General features: G+C 39.1%; 1 protein-coding gene across 3 annotated transcripts in view; it reads left to right on the forward strand.

Annotated features, from left to right (window-relative positions):
• LOC118711239 (hepatitis A virus cellular receptor 1) overlaps nt 1-19,204 on the forward strand; it is a 29,072-nt gene that overhangs the window by 8,080 nt on the left and 1,788 nt on the right. The window contains exons 5-11 of one of the 3 annotated variants that reach the window (XM_045576938.1): nt 125-241; nt 4,149-4,244; nt 6,191-6,283; nt 9,765-9,866; nt 13,766-13,815; nt 15,930-16,044; nt 17,337-17,373. In XM_045576938.1, the coding sequence (XP_045432894.1) occupies nt 125-241; nt 4,149-4,244; nt 6,191-6,283; nt 9,765-9,866; nt 13,766-13,815; nt 15,930-16,044; nt 17,337-17,373 (610 nt within the window). Of the gene's footprint in view, nt 1-124; nt 242-4,148; nt 4,245-6,190; nt 6,284-9,764; nt 9,867-13,765; nt 13,816-15,929; nt 16,074-17,336; nt 17,374-19,204 lie in introns of those variants that run through there. The other 2 variants (XM_045576939.1, XM_045576940.1) reach the window with 2 other exon arrangements.

The following is a 19,204-nucleotide window of genomic DNA, read 5'->3' on the forward strand; positions in this document are numbered from 1 at the left end:
GGAGAGGTTGATGCCCAGTTATGCCTGGGGGCAGTCTCTCATTAGTTTAATTGATATAAAGGCATAGCACAAAGCTCTTGTTCCTTGCTGCTTGATTAATCCTTGCTTTTATGTTGATTTCTAGCTCCACCTAAGGTCACCAGTGTTCCAACACCACCTAAGGTCACCAGTGTTCCAGCACCACTTAAGGTCTCTACCTTTGCTCCTACAACTCTAGCACCCACACGGAACCTTCAGATAGGTAAACTTATGTATTTCTGAGGCTATAAGCTTTCTACTGAGTAGATGAAGACCACCAGAGTATGTGTTAAGGTGGAGTTGCCATCTATGCTAAAGGTTTTTCCCTGGGCTCCATAGGGCCTCATGTGATCTGTGAAACCTTGTCCCATATTACATGCATCTAATAGGTATCTTCAGAGTGAGGGGATCCATTTTTTTAAATTGGATCCTCAAAGGGTTTCATCATTAGCCAAAGAACCCAGACCTGTGATTTTGGATAACTATGTGGATTTGGTTCAGTTGGGCACTGGTTTATGAATAAAATCTAGGTAAGTTCAGAGAAGAAGAGAAATCTGAGTGTTTTTCCTTTCATCCTCTCAAGGAAGCTTCTCCTGGGATACAAAGGTGCCCGGTGAGAAAAGGTACACATTGTAAATCAGGCATTCATTGATGGTCATTTGTGCAAGGCACTGTGTATGTGCTTAATTTTAGTGTTATCTTTCTCTTTCTCTTGGTAACTCTGAGACCTTCTGTAAATACTTTGAAATCATAGATCTATACTATCATTGAAAGAGCCCAAGTTATTACTTTTTTCATCTCTTTTAAAAAATATATATTTTATTGATTTTTTACAGAGAGGAAGGGATAGAGATGGAGAGCTAGAAACGTCGATGAGAGAGGAACATCGACCAGCTGCCTCTTGCACACCCCTTACTGGGGATGTGCCCGCAACCAAGGTACATGCCCTTGATGGGAATCGAACCCAGGACCTTTCAGTCTGCAGACCGATGCTCTATCACTGAGCCAAACCAGTTTCGGCCTTTTTTCATCTCTTAGTTGGGAAGGAATCATTAGTGGTCTAATTCAACTTTCAACCAAGTGTATAATGTATAAATGGTCCCTGTGATCTAGCATATACTTGTGGGGTGAGTTAATTTAGGTGCAGGACACCTGGGAGGGTATCCTCAGGATTGGCTGAAATGAATGCTATTTATTGAGTAAACATTCTGGGCCTGGAACTACTGCTTAAATCTTAGTCATTCACTACAGAGAGGACAAGGACATGTCCTGGCCCTGGACATTTTCTCCATTTCACTAGTGTGTATAAAGATATATAGCCCTAATCTATTTGGCTTGGTGGATAGAGCATTTGCCCTCAGATAGTAGGGTCCCAGGTTTTATTCCAGTCAAGGGCACATACCTGTGTTCCAGGTTTGATCTCCAACCCTATCAGGGTTGGAAGGCAATTGATATCTCTCTCTCTCTCTCTCTCCCCCCTGCTCCCACTCTCTGTAAAAATCTATGGGAAAATGTCCTCAGGTGAGGGTTAAAAAGAAAAAAAGATATGTAAATTTAATATACATGGCTAGTGTTTTCAAAATGCTTCAGTGAATATGCCAGTAACCTTTATCAACTCTGGAATATATGCTTTTCGATGCAGCTGTTTCCTTTTTGCAGGCTGGTCCTCAACCCCACCCCTGTTAGATTCTACTACAGTGGTGCCTCACACAACGAACTTAATTCGTTCCAGGAGCAAGTTTGTTATGCGAAAAGTTCGTTATGTGAAACGCGTTTTCCCATAACAATACATGTTAAAAAAAATAATTCGTTCTGTAGCATAAAATATGCTAAGATGACATAAAAAAAGATAAATTTTTTGTTATTATTTTTATTTAGATACATCTAAAAACATAATTTTTTTTTAAAAAAACACACATTTTTTTAATTTTAAGACAGACTAAGTAGAGTCTACCGAATCTTGCACATCTTCATCCATTTTCTGCTTTTTGGCCGATGGTTTCATGAAAAACCTGTCCAAAGTCGTTTGTTTTTCTCTTTTCTCCAACATCTGCCGGAAATAACGGACAAGAGTATCGGAGTAAAGATCGTTGATCCTGTTTGCTTCAGCTGAATCCAGATAGTGGGCATTGGTAAACTCCTGAACTGCTTTCCATTTGACCAGGATGTTCTTGATGTCAGCAGTTGGGATTGGTTGATTGTTTGATTGTTGCTCCTCGTTATCAGATGACGCTTCCCTTTGAGCATTGTCCTGTTTCTGGACCAGAAGTGCTTGGAGCTCTTCAGTTGTCAGCTCTTCTTCGTGTTCCTCAATAAGCTCCTCTACATCCTCTTCCTCTACCTCTAATTCCAACCTTTGGGCCACTGTGATGATGTCCTTCACCACTTCTGTGTCATCAACTACTTCTTCTTCCTGGGTCCACGAAGGCACAAGCATCTTCCAAGCAGAAATGAGGGTCCTTTGTGACACTTCTTCCCAGGCCTTCTGTATAAGTCGTATTGCCATAAGGACATCAAATTTCTCCTTCCAAAACTTTTGGACAGTCATATTGTCTCCACCAAACTTGCATTCTTCAAACACCTTATTAAAGAGGGCTCTAGTGTAGAGTTTTTTAAAGTTCGCAATAACTTGCTGATCCATTGGCTGAAGAATGGATGTGGTGTTTGGTGGCAAATACTGCACCTTGATAAAAGGATAATTTTCCTGCAATATTTCCTCTAGGTCTTTTGGGTGAGAAGGGGCATTGTCAAGTACAGTATCAGAAGGGCTTTGAGCGGCAGTTCTTTTTCCAGCAAGAATTTCTTCACGGCAGGAGCAAAGGTTTCCAGAATCCATTCGTTGAAGATAACTTGGGTCACCCAGGCTTTTTGATTGGACTTCCAATGGACGGGCAGTTTGGACTTAATAACGTTATTTTTCTTGAAAATTCTTGGATTTTCAAAGTGATAAACCAATAGAGGTTTGATCTTGAGGTCTCCGCTGGCATTAGACGAAAACATAAGGGTAAGTCTGTCCTTCATGGCTTTGTGTCCTGGCAATTTCTTCTCCTCTTTTGTAATGAAGGTTCTGCTCGGCATTCTTTTCCAGAAAAGACCTGTTTCATCGGCATTGAACACTTGTTGTGAGCAGTATCCTTCATCCTTAATACATTTTTGAAAGTTAATAGAGAACTTTTCTGCTTCTTTCTTGTCAGCACTGCCAGCCTCACCATGCATAGTAACGCTGTGGATTCCACACCTTTTCTTAAATCTAAAAAACCACCCCCTGCTGGCTTTGAATTCTTCTTCATTATCTTGATTGCTGCTACTTCCAGGGACGTTTTTCTTTAGATCGTCATAAATTCTCTTGGCTTTGTGACAGATAATATCTTGGGTTGTTATGTCACCTTTCACCTGCCTGTCCTTAACCCAAATCGCTAATAGCCTCTCCATTTCCTCGTGGATTGAAGACCTATGTTTTTCATGAAATAGTTTTGATACTCCTTTGGCTACTTTGGCTGATTTGATTGCATCCTTATTTGTCAAAATGGTGAAAATGGTGGTCTTGCTGAGGCCAAACTCTTTGACGAGGTCACACTGTTTTACCCCACATTCACTCCTTCTAATTATTTCCTGTTTCATTTCAACAGAAATCACCTTCCTGCTTTTTTTAGAAGCCATGATATAAAAAAAATATTGAGTTTAACTTAAAAGGACGACTGCCGTGATACGTGCATGATTTAATTCGTAATGAAGAACGATTGCCGCGATACGTGCTTAAGTTAAGCGCAGTGACTAACGACTGCCTGCAGTGCCTGCGCGGAAGGATGCAATACATCGGCAGCGATCGTGGAAGCTCGGGCGAAGCAGTCGTGGAAGCTCGGGCAAAGCGGTCGTGGAAGCTCGGGCGACTTCGTTGTGTGAAACAAAGTTCGTTGTATGAATCATGAAATGAAGTTTGTTGTGTGCAGCGTTCGCTGTGCGAGGCGTTCTTTATGCGAGGCACCACTGTAGATTAAGGACAAGAGATCTGAGTTTAGGGGAGAATAGTGCCAAATTCTGCCTAATTTGGATATGTTGATGTGCAGACCCAGCACAAAGCTCTCATTCTCTGCTTCTTGACTAATCCTTGCTTTCATGTTAATTTCTAGCTACACCTAATGTCACCATAATCCCAACATCATCTACTGGTATGATTTCCACCTCTGCTACTGCCACGCCAGCACGCATGCAGAAATTCAAGATGGGTAAATTGATGTGTTTCTGAAGTCATTAACTTATTAGAGAACAAAACAGTCCAGGTTCTAGACATTTTTTTCTTACCTCACTGATGTTTATGAAGATACATAAATCTGATATGCATGGTTGGTCCTCTCAAAGTGCTTCAGTGTTAATCCCAGGTATCCATTTTCACTTTTGAACTTCCTGGGATGTATACTTTTCTTTGGGCTTAGAGTCCTAATAGGGGTGCGTGCAGGAGTCAACCAATCAATGTGTTTCTCTCACATCAATGTTTCTGTCTTTCCCCCTCTCTTCCACTCTTTCTAATAATCAATGGAAAAATATCCTCAGTGAGAATTAACAACAACAACAAAAGAATTTTATGAAGTTTGAAAATCTGGGAAGTTTGCAGTTCTTCAGTCTTGATGTGGATATTCCAACCCTTATTATTCAATGATAGGAGTAGGTATTTGAGGATTTCCTAGTTTCTAGTGTTCCTTCTAATGAATCTTTGTCCACTGAAGATTTATATTGACAGCAGAATACAATGTCTGTGGCCTCAATAAGCTATATCTTTCTGTCTCTCTCTCTCTTCAATTAAGAGACACTTTATTTTGTCAATTCACATTTTTGAACTAGGCTTATTTTCTTACAGCAGTGTTTCCCAAAGTGTGTTACGCATACCCGCAGGGGTATGGGAAGAGTTTGGTGGGGATATGCCCTGCACCATGCTTAGCTGCGCCTAATTCTATGTTCTCATGAGTACAAGGGGTTCTCAGCGTTACGAAAATTATAGAAAGGGTACACATATGTCAAAAGTTTGGGAAACACTATCTTACAGGAAGTAAGATAAGGTCAATTCAGATGGAGAAAACAGCTGACTCTGTGGAAACTATATCTGGGAGGCAATTCAGGGAAGCCAAAGAAGCTGATGAGATAGTGCTCTATATACAGATGTGGGGAGGGAGCATGTGGAAAAGAGATTATGATTATGAAATTTGGGCGTTGTGAAGTTATTTTGATCTATCTTAATTTTTAAATACAACATGGAAAAGAACAAGAATTGAGAGACTTTTATAGTGTCTCCCAATTCTTTAACAGACATATTTGAGCCTCCAAGAACTAAATCTTTGCTTAAGTTTTCTTTCATTTTTCATAGGCTCAGCTTACTCCCCACCTTTCTGTAAGAGGTTTTTCTTATCCGGAATCTACACTTATATCTTCCTAGCTTCTTCTTGGAGAAGATATTTTCTACTGATGAAGATAAATTCATTACTAGATCTGTCTTGGTTTCCTCCACTTTATTGTTCCTTGTGCTCCTTTGACCAGATTTTTTGCATGCTTACTTTTTTCTCTATATTAGATTTTAAACTGGATGGGAAGGATTAGACCATATACTTCTTTTTAAAAAAGTATTTTTATTGTGAGAGAGAGAGAGAGAGAGAGAGAGAGAGAGAGAGAGAGAGAGAGAGAGAGAGAGAAAGAGAGAGGGAGAGAGAATGTGAAAGAGAAACAGCAGTCAATTGCCTCCAATACTACAGTAGCTCAACTGGAAATTGAACTTGAAACCTGGGCATGTGTCCCGATCAGGAATTAAATTGGTGGGTGACCTTTTGGTGCATGGGGTGGTGCAAAAACTACTGAGCAACACTGGCCAGGGTTAGGCTGTATACTTCTTAAAAGCCTCTGACTATAACTTAGATCAGTGTCAGCCAACATTATAGCTCAGAGCTTTATCATATTCAAAACAGGCCCACCAATTTTTTTATAAATAAGTTTTATTGGAATAGCTAAACCCAATCCTTATACTGTCTTGTCTGTGGCACTGAGACCATAGGGCTCCCAAAGCCTAACACACTTACTGTCTGGCCCTTTACAGAAAGTGTGCTGACTTCTGCTTAAGATTAATGCCTTGCATGTGATAAAAACTCTGCTTCTTGATTAATGCTTGCTTTCATGTATTGATTTCTAGCTCCACCTAATGTCACCATGGGCCCAACATCACCTATGGTCTCCACGTCTGCTTCTACAAAGCCAGCAGGAGGTCAGCGGAAATTCAAAACAGGTAAATTAATATGTGTTCCAGCCGTTGCCCTTCTTTTTTATTTATTTATTTTTTAATATTTTTATTGATTTCAGAAAGGAAGGGAGAGGGAGAGAGAGAAAGAGAAAAAACACACACAAACCTGAATGATGAGAGAGAATCATTGATTGGCTGCCTCCTGTATATCTCTTATTGGGGACACAGCCTCAAACCTGGCCATGTGTCCTTTACCAGAATTGAACCTGGGGCCCTTCAGTCTGCAGGCCAACATTTTATCCACTGAGCCAAACTAGCTAGGACCAGCCCTTGGCCTTCTAATGAGAGGATGTAGACTGCCAAGGGCATGTGATAAGGCAGAGTTACAATCTAGGGTATGAATTCCTTCTTGGTTTATAAAGGTGGGCCTCACAGTGTCTTTGAATCTGTGTTCCATATAAATGCACTTAAAAAAAACCAACCACAACTGTGCTGTAGTTTACATCCCCCTGACGATCTTATAACTACTAATTTGTACTTCTAAATCCCTTGAACTTTTTCACCCATCCCCTAACTCCGAGGTCGGCAAACTGTGGCTCATGAGCCACATGTGGCTCTTTGGCCCCTTGAGTGTGGCTTTTCCACAAAATACCACAGCCTGGGTGAGTCTATTTTGAAGAAGTGGCATTAGAAGAAATTTAGGTTTAAAAAATTTGGCTCTCAAAAGAAATTTCAATCGTTGTACTGTTAATATTTGGCTCTGTTGATTAATGAGTTTGCCGACCACTGCCCTATCCTATCTCCCATCTACTAAGTTCTTTACAAGCATTATATTACTTAATTCTTATGACAGCCCTATGCATTGTAGGTGTGATTCAGTTCTACTTTATTATTTATTTATTTTTAAATACATTTTATTGATTTTTTACAGAGAGGAAGGGAGAGAGATAGTCAGAAACATCGATCAGCTGCCTCCTGCACACCTCCTATTGGGGATGTGCCTGCAACCAAGGTACATGCCCTTGACCGGAATCAAACCTGGGACCCTTCAGTCCGCAGGCTGATGCTCTATCCACTGAGCCAAACCGGCCTCGGCTCAGTTCTACTTTATAGTTGTGGGCACAGAGTTCAAATTCATTGTTGAAAGACACATGAGTAGAAAGTGGTTGAGTCAGGATTCAGGCTCCATTATTTTAAATTTGTGGCTGTTCTTATAACTACAGGATGGTGCTTCTACTATGAGGACTGAAGTCATAGAATGAATTTGTCCTTATCTGATACCCTCATTGAAAAAGCCTTTATATAATTACCCTGTCTTTTTATGCCAGTCAGTGACAGTTTTGCTTATAGCATTCTTTACTTTAGTATGTAGCATAAAATTTTAAAAAATCCTGTTTATACTGATGACAAAGTAAATATCTGATTTAAGGATTTCAAGGATTTAGAATGTATGGCTTCTCTTTTCTTTTAAAAAAATATATTTTATTGATATTTTACAGAGAGGAAGGGAAAGGGATAGAGAACTAGAAACATCGATGAGAGAGAAATATTGACCAGCTGCCTCCTGCACACCCCCTACTGGGGATGTGCCCCAACCAATGTACATGCCCTTGACCAAAATCAAACCTGGGACCTATTCACTGAGCCAAACCAGTTTCAGCATGGCTTCTCTTTTCAATTCAAGCTACATGCTTCAAGTTTCTGATAGTTAAGAGTTTAGATATAATTCAAATTGAGAATAATTTGATGCATGGGTGGGGAAATAGCTTGGCCTCCTGAGGACAAGTTCAGGTTCAAACCTTATTTTTAAGAATAAAAAGATAACACTTAGTGAAGATTCTCAAAGCTTTTCAAACTCTTTGACTCCTTGAGGTGATCTGGATTCTGAAGAGTAACAGAAATGTCTCAACCTCTTAGCCAGTGAAATCTGATGAAACATTGATTTTCTTTAACTCCCATTGAGCCTTGTGTATATTTATTTGGTAACCAATAGGGATCTGAAGCATTTGGGTGTTGAGTTGAGTTTGGAGGAGAAGGCTTCAGGTTAGAACTCAGATTTTAGAGCCATAAAAGTATATAAGAAAAATAGCTTTGTTCCAGGCAGCTGAGCATACTAGAGAATCTGTTGACTTTCTTAATATTGATTTAGCTTCTTTATACTTAGTTTGACATAGTGTGTGCCTTTAAAAGTGTGAGGATTAGTGAACTTGGTTTAGTGAAAATATATGTTTTTTACTTTATTTAAAGCAGAGATTTAGAAGAAAAGATTTGTGTGACTTTCTGAGGAACATTAACTGTATCATTCATTAAATTGAACCTTATATTTATGCTGATAATTTTCTAAGGAGTTTGAGTCTAGAGTTGAGCTTTATAGTACAGGATGGAGGTGAGCACTGGAGCTAATTTAATTCAGAGACATTTACTTTTACATCCACTTCCTGTCTGTCCTCAGTGCTTCCAGCACATTTTCACTTCCTAAAATATGCATGAAATGGTTGAATGTAAATGTCTTACCCTTGGATAATCTTAGTTTCTTATATTGCCCTGTTCTTTGTTCCTAAAGAGAGCCACATCCGGTAATAGGGTTCAGTGTTAAAGGAAAATATGAAATGGGTTCAGAAGATAAGGAAGGGTGATGTAGAAATGTGAAGATGGTGGCAGGAAAGAGGAAACAGGAAGACTGATGAAAGGCAAAAGGAAAGCCCAGGTTTGAGAATTCTTGCCAAGCCAGCACCACTAATTTGCTCTAAGTTCTGTGGTGCTTTCTGGGAGGGAATGTGAAGATTTTATAAGGAGGCAAGTGATGCATAGCGGTGTGCTTGAGAATTCTCAGTGAAGGTTTTTGGTGAGAAATGGAAGATGAGTCAGATAGCACAGGAAATCAGTCATACAGAATGAGTGAGCAGAATGCAACTGAAGGAGCTGGGGTCACGGTCTACCAGGAGTCTGACTTTGAGGGTTGTGAATCATTACCAAGTTGAGAGACTGGGCAATGTAGTCACCTTGAAGAGACTTTAAGGAATTAAATATTGTGAGGATGAGTATCACATGCTGGTACATATACAGTCTCTCTGGAAAGATGTGTGGATGGATAATCATGAACTTCAATAATGTCAGAAGATCCAGATTGGGGTTATTGTGAAGATGGGATGACAGATTTGTGTAAATTCCTAGGCCCTGTTTTATGAACATGAAATGTTATTTGTATGGATAAAAGCTTAATCAGGTGTCTTACATAAGATACACAGTCATAGGCATTATGATTTAGGGAGGTCCTAAGAGTATGAAAAGTATGAAATAAGTCTGTCTATAGATAACTATCCAGACCATTATCTATATCAGATTTATTCCTGATTAAAAAAAAAAAAACTTAATTGGCAGTGCAATGTCTCAATGTTATCTTTGAATAAATTTCTAAGAAAGAGTTGAAGGTAATTCCCAATTTTATGTTTGTTGCCTATTTTTGTTGTGGCTGGATATTTTTCTCTACAAATAGAACAGAGCTCTTTTGTCCTTTTTATTCCAGAAACCACTTCATCTTCTGCAGTGCAGACAACAGAAATCCAGCCTCTCACACCACAGGAAACAAGTACGACCAGCTCATCATTGAACTCTTCTTTCTCAACGGGTAACTGCATTTTCTTTTTTTAAATATATTTTATTGATTTTTTTACAGAGAGGAAGAGAGGGGGATAGAGAGTTAGAAACATCGATGAGAGAGAGTCATCGATCAGCTGCCTCTTGCACACCCCCTGCTGGGGATGTGCCCGCAACCAAGATACATGCCCTTGACTGGAATTGAACCCAGGACCTTTCAGTCCGCAGGCAGACACTCTATCCACTGAGCCAAACTGGTTTCGGCAGTAACTGCATTTTCTTTCCTAAAGACTTAGAGCATTCAAAATTTGAAAGTCATTGACATGTAGTTGAGAGCACATATTGTTACATGAGTGCTGATACTCGCCACTCTAATCTATGTGACTGAAACAAATGTCTTACCCTCTCTGAATCTGTTTTCATCATTTCTAAAATGGACAGAACATCACTGATCATGCAGAATCCTTGTGAGCATTAAATGAGATGAAGAACTTGGGACCTAAGTGTAGGGGGATAAGTGATAGATACAATAGCAACTATGATTATTACTTAGATGTCCAGAGTACATATATCTGACTAACATAGGCAGCTTGTATGATTTGGGAACCCCCACATGCATATACTGATTTTTCTAAATCAAATGAATCAATTTTGACTCATTATTTATTACTCGGCTTGCTCCCTTGGACCAAAGCTGTAAAACAATTATCTCCAGACCAAAACAGTCCATCTGTGTTTACATTTTTCCAAAGCTCCAGAGTCTAAATTCACCCAGCAGGCTGTTCTGTTGCCTTGGCAGGCTTGCAGGTACTAATAGACACTTAGTGATGGGTTGGGGACAACAATGCTGGCACCAAAGAGAGAATCTCCCCCATTCTCTCCATTCTGGGAGATCCCATGTAGTCTCTACTCTTGAAAGGGAAGATTGACCTGTCTTTCCCATGGTGGAAAAATGTGACACTGAAGCCTATCATCTTTCCCAGCTAACTCTGTACTCCATAGTGGGAAGTGTGGGGAGTGCCACATGCTGAACCCCTTTGTTCAGCAGAAGAGCTGACTATGTGTCCTTGTGCTGTATCCAAACAAGGTCAAACCTTGCAAGACTCCTCCTGTGTATGACTCACTGTACTAAGGAGTTGACAATCTGTAGGGGACCCCCTGTGGCTTTACTTTTGCGAATAATTCCTGGAAGATGGTTAACTTAAAATGGATCTGCAGTGATTCACAGAGGGACACATTCAGTTGGGATTAAATAATGGTAGCATTCAGTTTTGAAAGTGGAATTGCTGACAGCCCAGAGCAATTGGGGCCAGCGCCAGCAGCGGTTGTGAGCAGGGCCAGTGACCTCAGTGAGTGCAAGTGGTGATTGCTGCCTCGATTGCCCCTTAGGAGCAGGGGGACGTGGAGCCCTCAAGGGCAATCAGGGTTGGCAGCCACTGCTCATACCCACTGATGGTACCAAGGGATCAGGACTGGTGCCAGGCACTGGCAGTGGGTGTGAGCAGCGGCTCCAGCACTGACTTGTGGGTATGAGTGGTGGCTCCGGCGTGCTTGCAGTGGGTGCAAGCAGAGCCGTTGCCTGCAGCAGGTGCGAGCACTGGGTGGGATCACAATGCGAGGGAGCAAAGAATTTTCAGTAACTACCAGAGGCTTTCCCCAATGACATTGAGTGGTGCCCCGCCTTGGTCTGGCACCCCCACTCACCTGTTCCACCATCCTGCCACAGCTGACACCTGCCACGTTCTATACATGCCCCCTGGTGGTCAGCACATGTCATAGCAACTGGTTGTTTGGTTGTTCCAGTTGTTCCTGTTGTTTCACTGTTTGGTATATTTGCATATTAGCCTTTTATTATATAGGATAGTCAAGATATGAAAACAGTCTAAGTGTTTATCAATAGATGAATGGATACAAAAGAGACAGTACATATATACAATGGAATATTACTCTGCCATATAAAGAATAAAATAGGCCCTAACCAGTTTGGCTAAGTGGCTAGAGCATCGGCCTGCAGACTCAAGGGTCCCAGGTTCGATCCCAGTCAAGGGCATGTACCTTGGTTGCGGGCACATTCCCAGTAGGGATTTTGCAGGAGGCAGCTGATTGATGTTTCTCTCTCATTGATGTTTCTAACTATCCCTCTCCCTTCCTCTCTGTAAAAAATCAATAAAATATATATTTTTTAAAAAAGAATAAAATCATGCCTTGGCTAGTGTGAATCAGTGGTTAGAGTATTGACCCATGCACCTAAGGGTCTTGGGTTTTATTCCTGGTCAAGTGCATGAGCAGGAGGCAACCAATTGATGTGTCATTCTCACATAGATGTTTCTCACTCTCTCCTTTCCTTCCCTTCTTTTCACTCTCTCTAGAAATCAATGGAAAAAATATACTCAGGTAAGGATTAACAACAACAAAAATCTTGCCATCTGCAACAACATGGATGGACCTAGAGGGTATTATGCTAAGTGAAATAAATCAGACAGAGAAAGACAAATACCATATGATTTCAATTATATGTGGAATCTAAGAAAGGGAATACATAAATAAACGAAACAGAAACAAACTCATAGATAGAAAAAAACATTTTGATGGTTGACAGATGAGATGGGATTTGAGGGAATGGGTATATAAGAGGTGGACAGGATTAAGAACTACAAATTGAGGCCTGGCCTGTGTGGCTCAGTTGATTGGAGCATTGTCTCGTGCACTGAAAGCTGGTAGGTGTGAGTCAGGGCACATACTCAGGTTATGAGTTTGATCCCCGGTCAGGGCATGTGCAGAAGGCAACCAATCAATGTTTCATTCTCATATTGATGTTTCTATCTCTCTGTTTCTCTCTCTTTCTCTCTCTCTAAAACCAGTAAAAGAATGTCCTTGGGTGAGAATTAAAACAAGAAGTACAAATTGGTAGTTGCAAATTTCATTAGAATGTAAAGTATAACATAAGAAATATAGTCAATAATATTGCAATAACTATGTATGGTATCAGATGGGTACTACATTTTTTTGAGTGATCACTTTGTAAGTTATTTAGATGTCTGGTCATTATGTTTTACACATGAAACTAAAATAGCATTGTATGTCAGCCATATTGAAAAATAGGAAAATTATTTTAAAAAGTAAACTAAACAAGAAACTAATAAAAAATGGTTACTTCTAAGTCAGTTTGTATGGGGATGGATCGAGATTGGAGGAAAGAAGAGAGTGAGACTTTTTATGTCATTTTCAGTTTAGACTATCTAAAAGTACTAGTTATTTAAAATATAGGATTAAGTTAAAGTTAAGATATTTTTATCATTTAAATATTTTGTATGCATACATAAATATAATGTTTTTATGAAAAGCCCTTAAAGAACAGTACCCTTTAATATTAGGATTTTAGGTACATGATATATTGGTCTTGCAGTTGCTGCCCCATGTATTTTCTAAAGTCCTTGTGGATAAAAGCCTAGGCACCTTGACATATAGGGTTGGAGTTACATGCCACCTGTCTTAGATATCTTAGTACATTTTGCTTAGACTTCTAATGTAAAATCAATCTAATGTCCGTTCTGAATAGAGTAGTTTGGTCTTTAGATGTGCATATGGCCTGTGGGCATTCATTGACAGTTCTTCACTGGCATGAAAATACTGATAATCATCTATAAGTGGCATTTTTAACCTGGTTCTAAAAATAGCTTCTGTATCCCTGATCTTATAAAACTTTATATATAATTCATTTATTTTTTATAAAGAAAAAAGGGGTCCATTTTCACAAGGTCCATAACAAAATGGTTAAGAAACACATCTTAAAGATAAATTATTAAACACTAGTAAGTTGGTATAATTCTTGCAATGCCTGCTGCATTTTTACAATGCCTAATTATTTGTAGCAAATTTTTAACACTTTTTATAATTCTAATTAATGTTTTGTTTTGTTTTTTTGAGCAGATGGGAATAGCACTGTGTCACAAGATTGCAGTTGGCAATGCAATAAAACTGTAAGTGAATTCCTCCCTATTTTATTAGCCATATTCACTTGTGTGTTCCCCTGGAAGCAAGTTATATTTAGAGATTATTTTTGTAAGGCTGGGCTGCATATTGGTGCTTTCTAGTTAAGAGACAAAGAAGAAAGTAATTTGTTTCTTAAATAGGGATCCTATGATTAATTGGTAAAGTTCATATGGATACAGGTAGATCAGTTTGTTAGAGATGCCTGATAAGTGATGTTTTACTCACACACATTCACACAACACTCACTACAGACTTTCTCCTGGCCAAAAAATTGGACAAAAAAAAAGAAAAAAAAAGAAATAGTTTAAAGAGAGTTAAACTACCAGGAAGACTTCACTTAGCATTAGGGAATAACATGCTTTGAGTCACTGTGGTGTCATGGAAGCTGTTCCAAACAAAAATATTATGTAAATGAAAGTGTGCCACTTAAACATAGGCCCCCTAATATCATTTTCCAACCCAAATGCTTCTATATAGAAAATGTGAGGCCACTGTAGAGTTTTTCTATACCTTAATCTCCCCATAGAATGACTTGCTAAGATATTAACTGTTAAGGTGTTAACTAGTCACAAGTGGTGAGAAATGACAACCTGCAATAGCAAGAGAAATTCAAGTTGAGACAAAGTGGGCTGATCTTCTATGGGGTCAGATTACTGTTACTGTTAACCTTAGTTACAAAGCGAACACTGCATAGGGGTGATATGAAATATTTTACCAATTTGTATGGCATGATTGACCCAATGGATGTGGGCTGAATTTGTATATACCTCCTAAATATTAGAACTGCCACCATGGAAATGGTTATTATATTGCTATATGGCCAGATTTATGCAAAAAAAATTTTTTTAAAAGCACATTCTGCCCTAGTTGGTTTGGCTTAGTGGATAAAGTCTCATTGGCCTGCAGTCCAAAGGGACCCTGGTTCAATTCTGGTCAAGGGCATGTACTCGATTGCAGACTTCTCCTCAGCCCAGGCTCTGGTCGGGGCTCATGCAGGAGGCAACCAACTGATGTGCTTCTCTCACATCGATATTTATTTCTCTCTTTCTTTCCCTTTCTCCCGCTTTCTCTAAATATCAATGAAAAAATATCCTCGAAGCATAATAACTTGTTAAGGATCTCACAGCAACTAAAAGAGCCAGGATTTTGACTCCAGAGATTAAACTTTTATGCTGCAATAAGCTTGATCTTTCTCTCGGATCTTCCTTTCTGTTAAAATGTAAAGGGACCTAGCATGATGCTTGCATGTTTTGGGCTTATTTTAGGAGGATGATCCCTTATAAATCACCCCAGGCATTTTAAACACAATTCTGCATTTTTAAATGACTTTCATAGCATTTTAAGTTAACTGTTAACCAAAGCCAAACTTGAGTAGTTGATTTCAGGTCCATTTTATTGATTGATTGATTGATTGATTGATTTCAGAGAGGAAGGGAGAGGGAGAGAAAGATAGAAACAATACCTATGAGAGAGAATCATCAATTGGCTGCCTCCTACAAGCATCCTACTGGGGATTGAACCTGCAATTCAGGCATTTACCCATGGCTCGAACCAAACCTGAGATCCTTCAGCCCACAGGCTGATGCTCTATCCACTGAGCTAAACCGGCTAGGGCTCGGGTCCATTTATATAGACATAAATAGAATCTTGAATTATAGTTAAAAAAAATAAGGACTGTATCAATGGCCAAATTTATGAATTAAATACATCGAGATAACATCACCAAGTCAACTTATACATGAACATCTTTTTCTTTTTTAATATCAGAAGAGAATATATTTATAAAAATACCCTATTGATTTCTTTTGATAATATTGGTAATTTACATGTATTTGAGCTTTGACAAATACATGCACCCATGTAAATCCCACTTCAAGCATGATGTAAAGTATTTTCAATACTCTATATACATATTGAATTTCAAATTCTCTTACAATTTCACCATGTTACAACCTCTGGATATCAGTTGGTCTTGCCCATCATGATCTAGAAGTAGACAAGGACCAATTAAGATAAATGTGCCTGAGAACATTATTTGAGGAAATGATTGCTGTGCATAATTCTAACAAGATGCTTTTTCAATCTTCTGATGTTCCCTTAGCACACGGACTTGAAACAAAATCCAAGCTTGAGCACCAATAAGTCACTCTCCATTGGACTCTCCATTATTGCTGTGGTATTATTGCTCACTATTTTGGCTGCCTTAGTTCCCACAAGTAAGTCATTTCAGAACTGTGCAGAGTGAGGGCTGTAGAGCTAAACTGCCTGGGTCTAGGGAGCTTCACATACCACTTTACTTTTGATTTCTCATAACTTTCCTGTTTCATAACCTCATTATTTTTTGTTTATTTCTTAAAAATATTGGCCTGTTAAGAGAAAAAGGAAATTTAAGTCTCCTTAGGAGAAATAAAACACTACAAAATGAGAGTTTGTTGGGTGGAGTTGGGATAAGCAGATTTGTTCACTCTTCCTCCTCCCTTCCCCTCAAGACCCCATTTTTGCTCCAGTAAAGAATAATATTGCTGAAGCCGGTTTTGCTCAGTGGTAGAGTGTCGGTCTGTGGACTGAAAGGTCCCAGGTTCGATTCCGGTCGAGGGCATGTACATTGGTTGAGAGTGCATCCCTGGTAGGGGGTGTGCAAGAGGCAGCTGGTCGATGTTTCTCTCTCATCGACGTTTCTAGCTCTCTATCTCTTTCCCTTTCTCTCTGTTAAAAATCAATAAAATATATTAAAAAAAAAGAATAATATTGTTGAGAGTCTTTCAACATTTAATTAACTGAAGAGGGAAACGAGATATTGAAGGGGAAACAGATTTCAGGCAAGGCTAGTCCAATAGGTTTCAAAAACTAGCCATCTACCAGCTCTGTATGAATGTGTGTGTGTGTGTGTATTTGTGTGCATGTGCATGCATGTTCAGCTGGCCTCCATGGAAGAACCACAATTATCCATTTTTGAAAATGAAAAATAATTATTAATAATTGCATGAAAGTAAGTTTGGGCATATGTGTGAATACACTAAACCATTAATGAACATGAGGTAGTTTGCACACGGGGGCTTCTTTGGGTACTATAGAGTCAGCAGTCACAAGGAAGAGCCTCATCTGAGTTTTGTTTATTTTCCTTTTTAAAAAAAACATTTGTTTAGCCTGGCCAAGGTGGCACAGTGGTTGAGTGTCATCTCCTGTACCAAGAGGTTGCTGTTTTGATTCCTGATCAAGACACTTGCCAGGGTTGTGGTCTCTATCCCCAGTAGAGAGCTTTCAGGAGGAAGCCAATGTTTCTCCCTCTTCCTCTCCCTCCCCTTCCTCTTTCGAAAAATCAATAGAAACATATTAACAAACAAAACAAACAAACATATTTTTCTAAATTTAATGTTTTCCACCTCTGCCTTTGTACAAATTTTGTTTATATTATAGTAATAGCAGAAGTAATATACATGGTCAAAAAAAGATCTCAAACTCTTTGACTGACATGTTTTATTTTCTCTTCAACTCTTCCCCAATTTAGAATATTTATGTCGGAAAAGAAACGTGTTGCAAAGAAGGTAAGCTTGAAGGGTTTGTGTCAATGCCTTTTGATGTTTCTACTCTAGTAAAAAATAATAATAATAATTCTCTTTGTTCCTCTTCTTTCTCTCCCTAACTCCAGTTTATACCCTGAATCTTGAAAAATCTAGTTCAATGGATGCCTCCATCACTATCCACACCTTCCAGTGGATTGTTAGCTTTCTATATTTCCATGGAATTGTGCCATGAACTTCTATAGAAATAGCACTTCAATCCTAAACTCTTAGACTAAGGGAACTAAATCTCAATAGTGTTTGATGAAATTACATTTGAATGAATTGTTTGATTTGTTCTCGATTTTCATTCAGTGCTTTGTCTACTGAAAGCAATCAACAAAACAGACAGAACATTTAAGCAAGTCACAGGGTCCTTTTAGTGCTTCCAGGCAAATAGCATGGGGAGTGTAGACCAGGGTAGTGGGCTGTGTGAGTGAGCCTGATGGAGTAGGAGGCGGCTGGCAAAGATCTAGAGGAAGACAACTTCAGGCTGAAGCACAGCAAAAGCATAGTTCCCCATTCCCTGTTGTTCCACACCCAGCATGCTCTGCTACTTTACGTTAGATATCTGGCCTCATAAGCATTTGATGTACAATTTTTGTAAATCTCACCTATTGCCCAATTAAAGTTTAAATCTCCTTTACTTTCATCCACCTCCTATATCCATCTAAACAAACACCTGTGATGGTATGAAATCACTACTTACCATAACCCTGGTTAACCTGCTTCTTTTAGTCCAGTTTGGGCTCTAAGTAAGGTCTTTGATTCACTAGCCATCCCTCTGAGGCTGCCATTCATTATTCCTAATTCTGTGTGTTTTTTTTTAATATATATTTTATTGATTTTTTTACAGAGAGAAAGGAAGAGAGATAGAGAGCTACAAACATCGATGAGAGAGAAACATCGACCAGCTGCCTCTTGCACACCCCCTACCGGGGATGTGCCCGCAACCAATGTACATGCCCTTGACCGGAATCAAACCTGGGACCTTTCAGTCCGCAGACCGACACTCTACCGCTGAGCCAAACCAGTTTCGGCCCTAGTTCTGTTTTGTTGGATGTCAATCTTTCCTATGTCTTAGTTCCATGAGCCAATCCACAGAATTGCCTTGAACAATAATCAACATATTGCAAGTGTTCCATAAACGTTGGTTTCTATTATTGCAATAATGACTACATAGAAATAAATCTGTGAGACAGGCACTATTATTCTCACTTTATACATTGGAAGTCAGGTTCAGAAACATTAAGTGACATCCAAGTTCATACCATACAGTAGATAAAAGACTCAATATTAAGTCTTTGGGGTCCAGAATCCACACTATAGATTTGACTATCTGCTTCCAGCAATAGAAAGGGGGAAAGAATACTCCTTAAGGCAGAAAAGCACGATTTTTTGTCCTTGCACTGTCAATATTTTCTTTATGTATTTTTTTAGTTGATTTTTGCCCTTTTCCTGTCAACATATTCTTTACATCCATTTCTTATAAATTATAAAAGAAAAATTGTAGGAAATATTGTAAAATATAAAAAAGAAAGAGAGAGAGAGAGAGAGAGAGAGAGAGAGAGAGAGAGAGAGAGAGAGAGAGAGAGAGAGAGAGAACGCATTTATGATGACACCTTTGGGGCAGCTATTTCATGCTGACTCATTTTGAACTCTTGACATCTAAACTGGTTCTCACGTATATGCCTGTTTTTTTTAAGATCTGAGTTGAGTGAAGACTCTACATTTCATATCATTTCTGGGCAGGCTCAGGTAATAAAAACCATCACTATCTACAAATTATAAAACAACAGCTATATCAGACCTCTAC

The sequence above is a fragment of the Pipistrellus kuhlii genome, unplaced genomic scaffold (assembly GCF_014108245.1).
Source record: "Pipistrellus kuhlii isolate mPipKuh1 unplaced genomic scaffold, mPipKuh1.p scaffold_m20_p_8, whole genome shotgun sequence".
NCBI lineage: Eukaryota > Metazoa > Chordata > Mammalia > Chiroptera > Vespertilionidae > Pipistrellus > Pipistrellus kuhlii.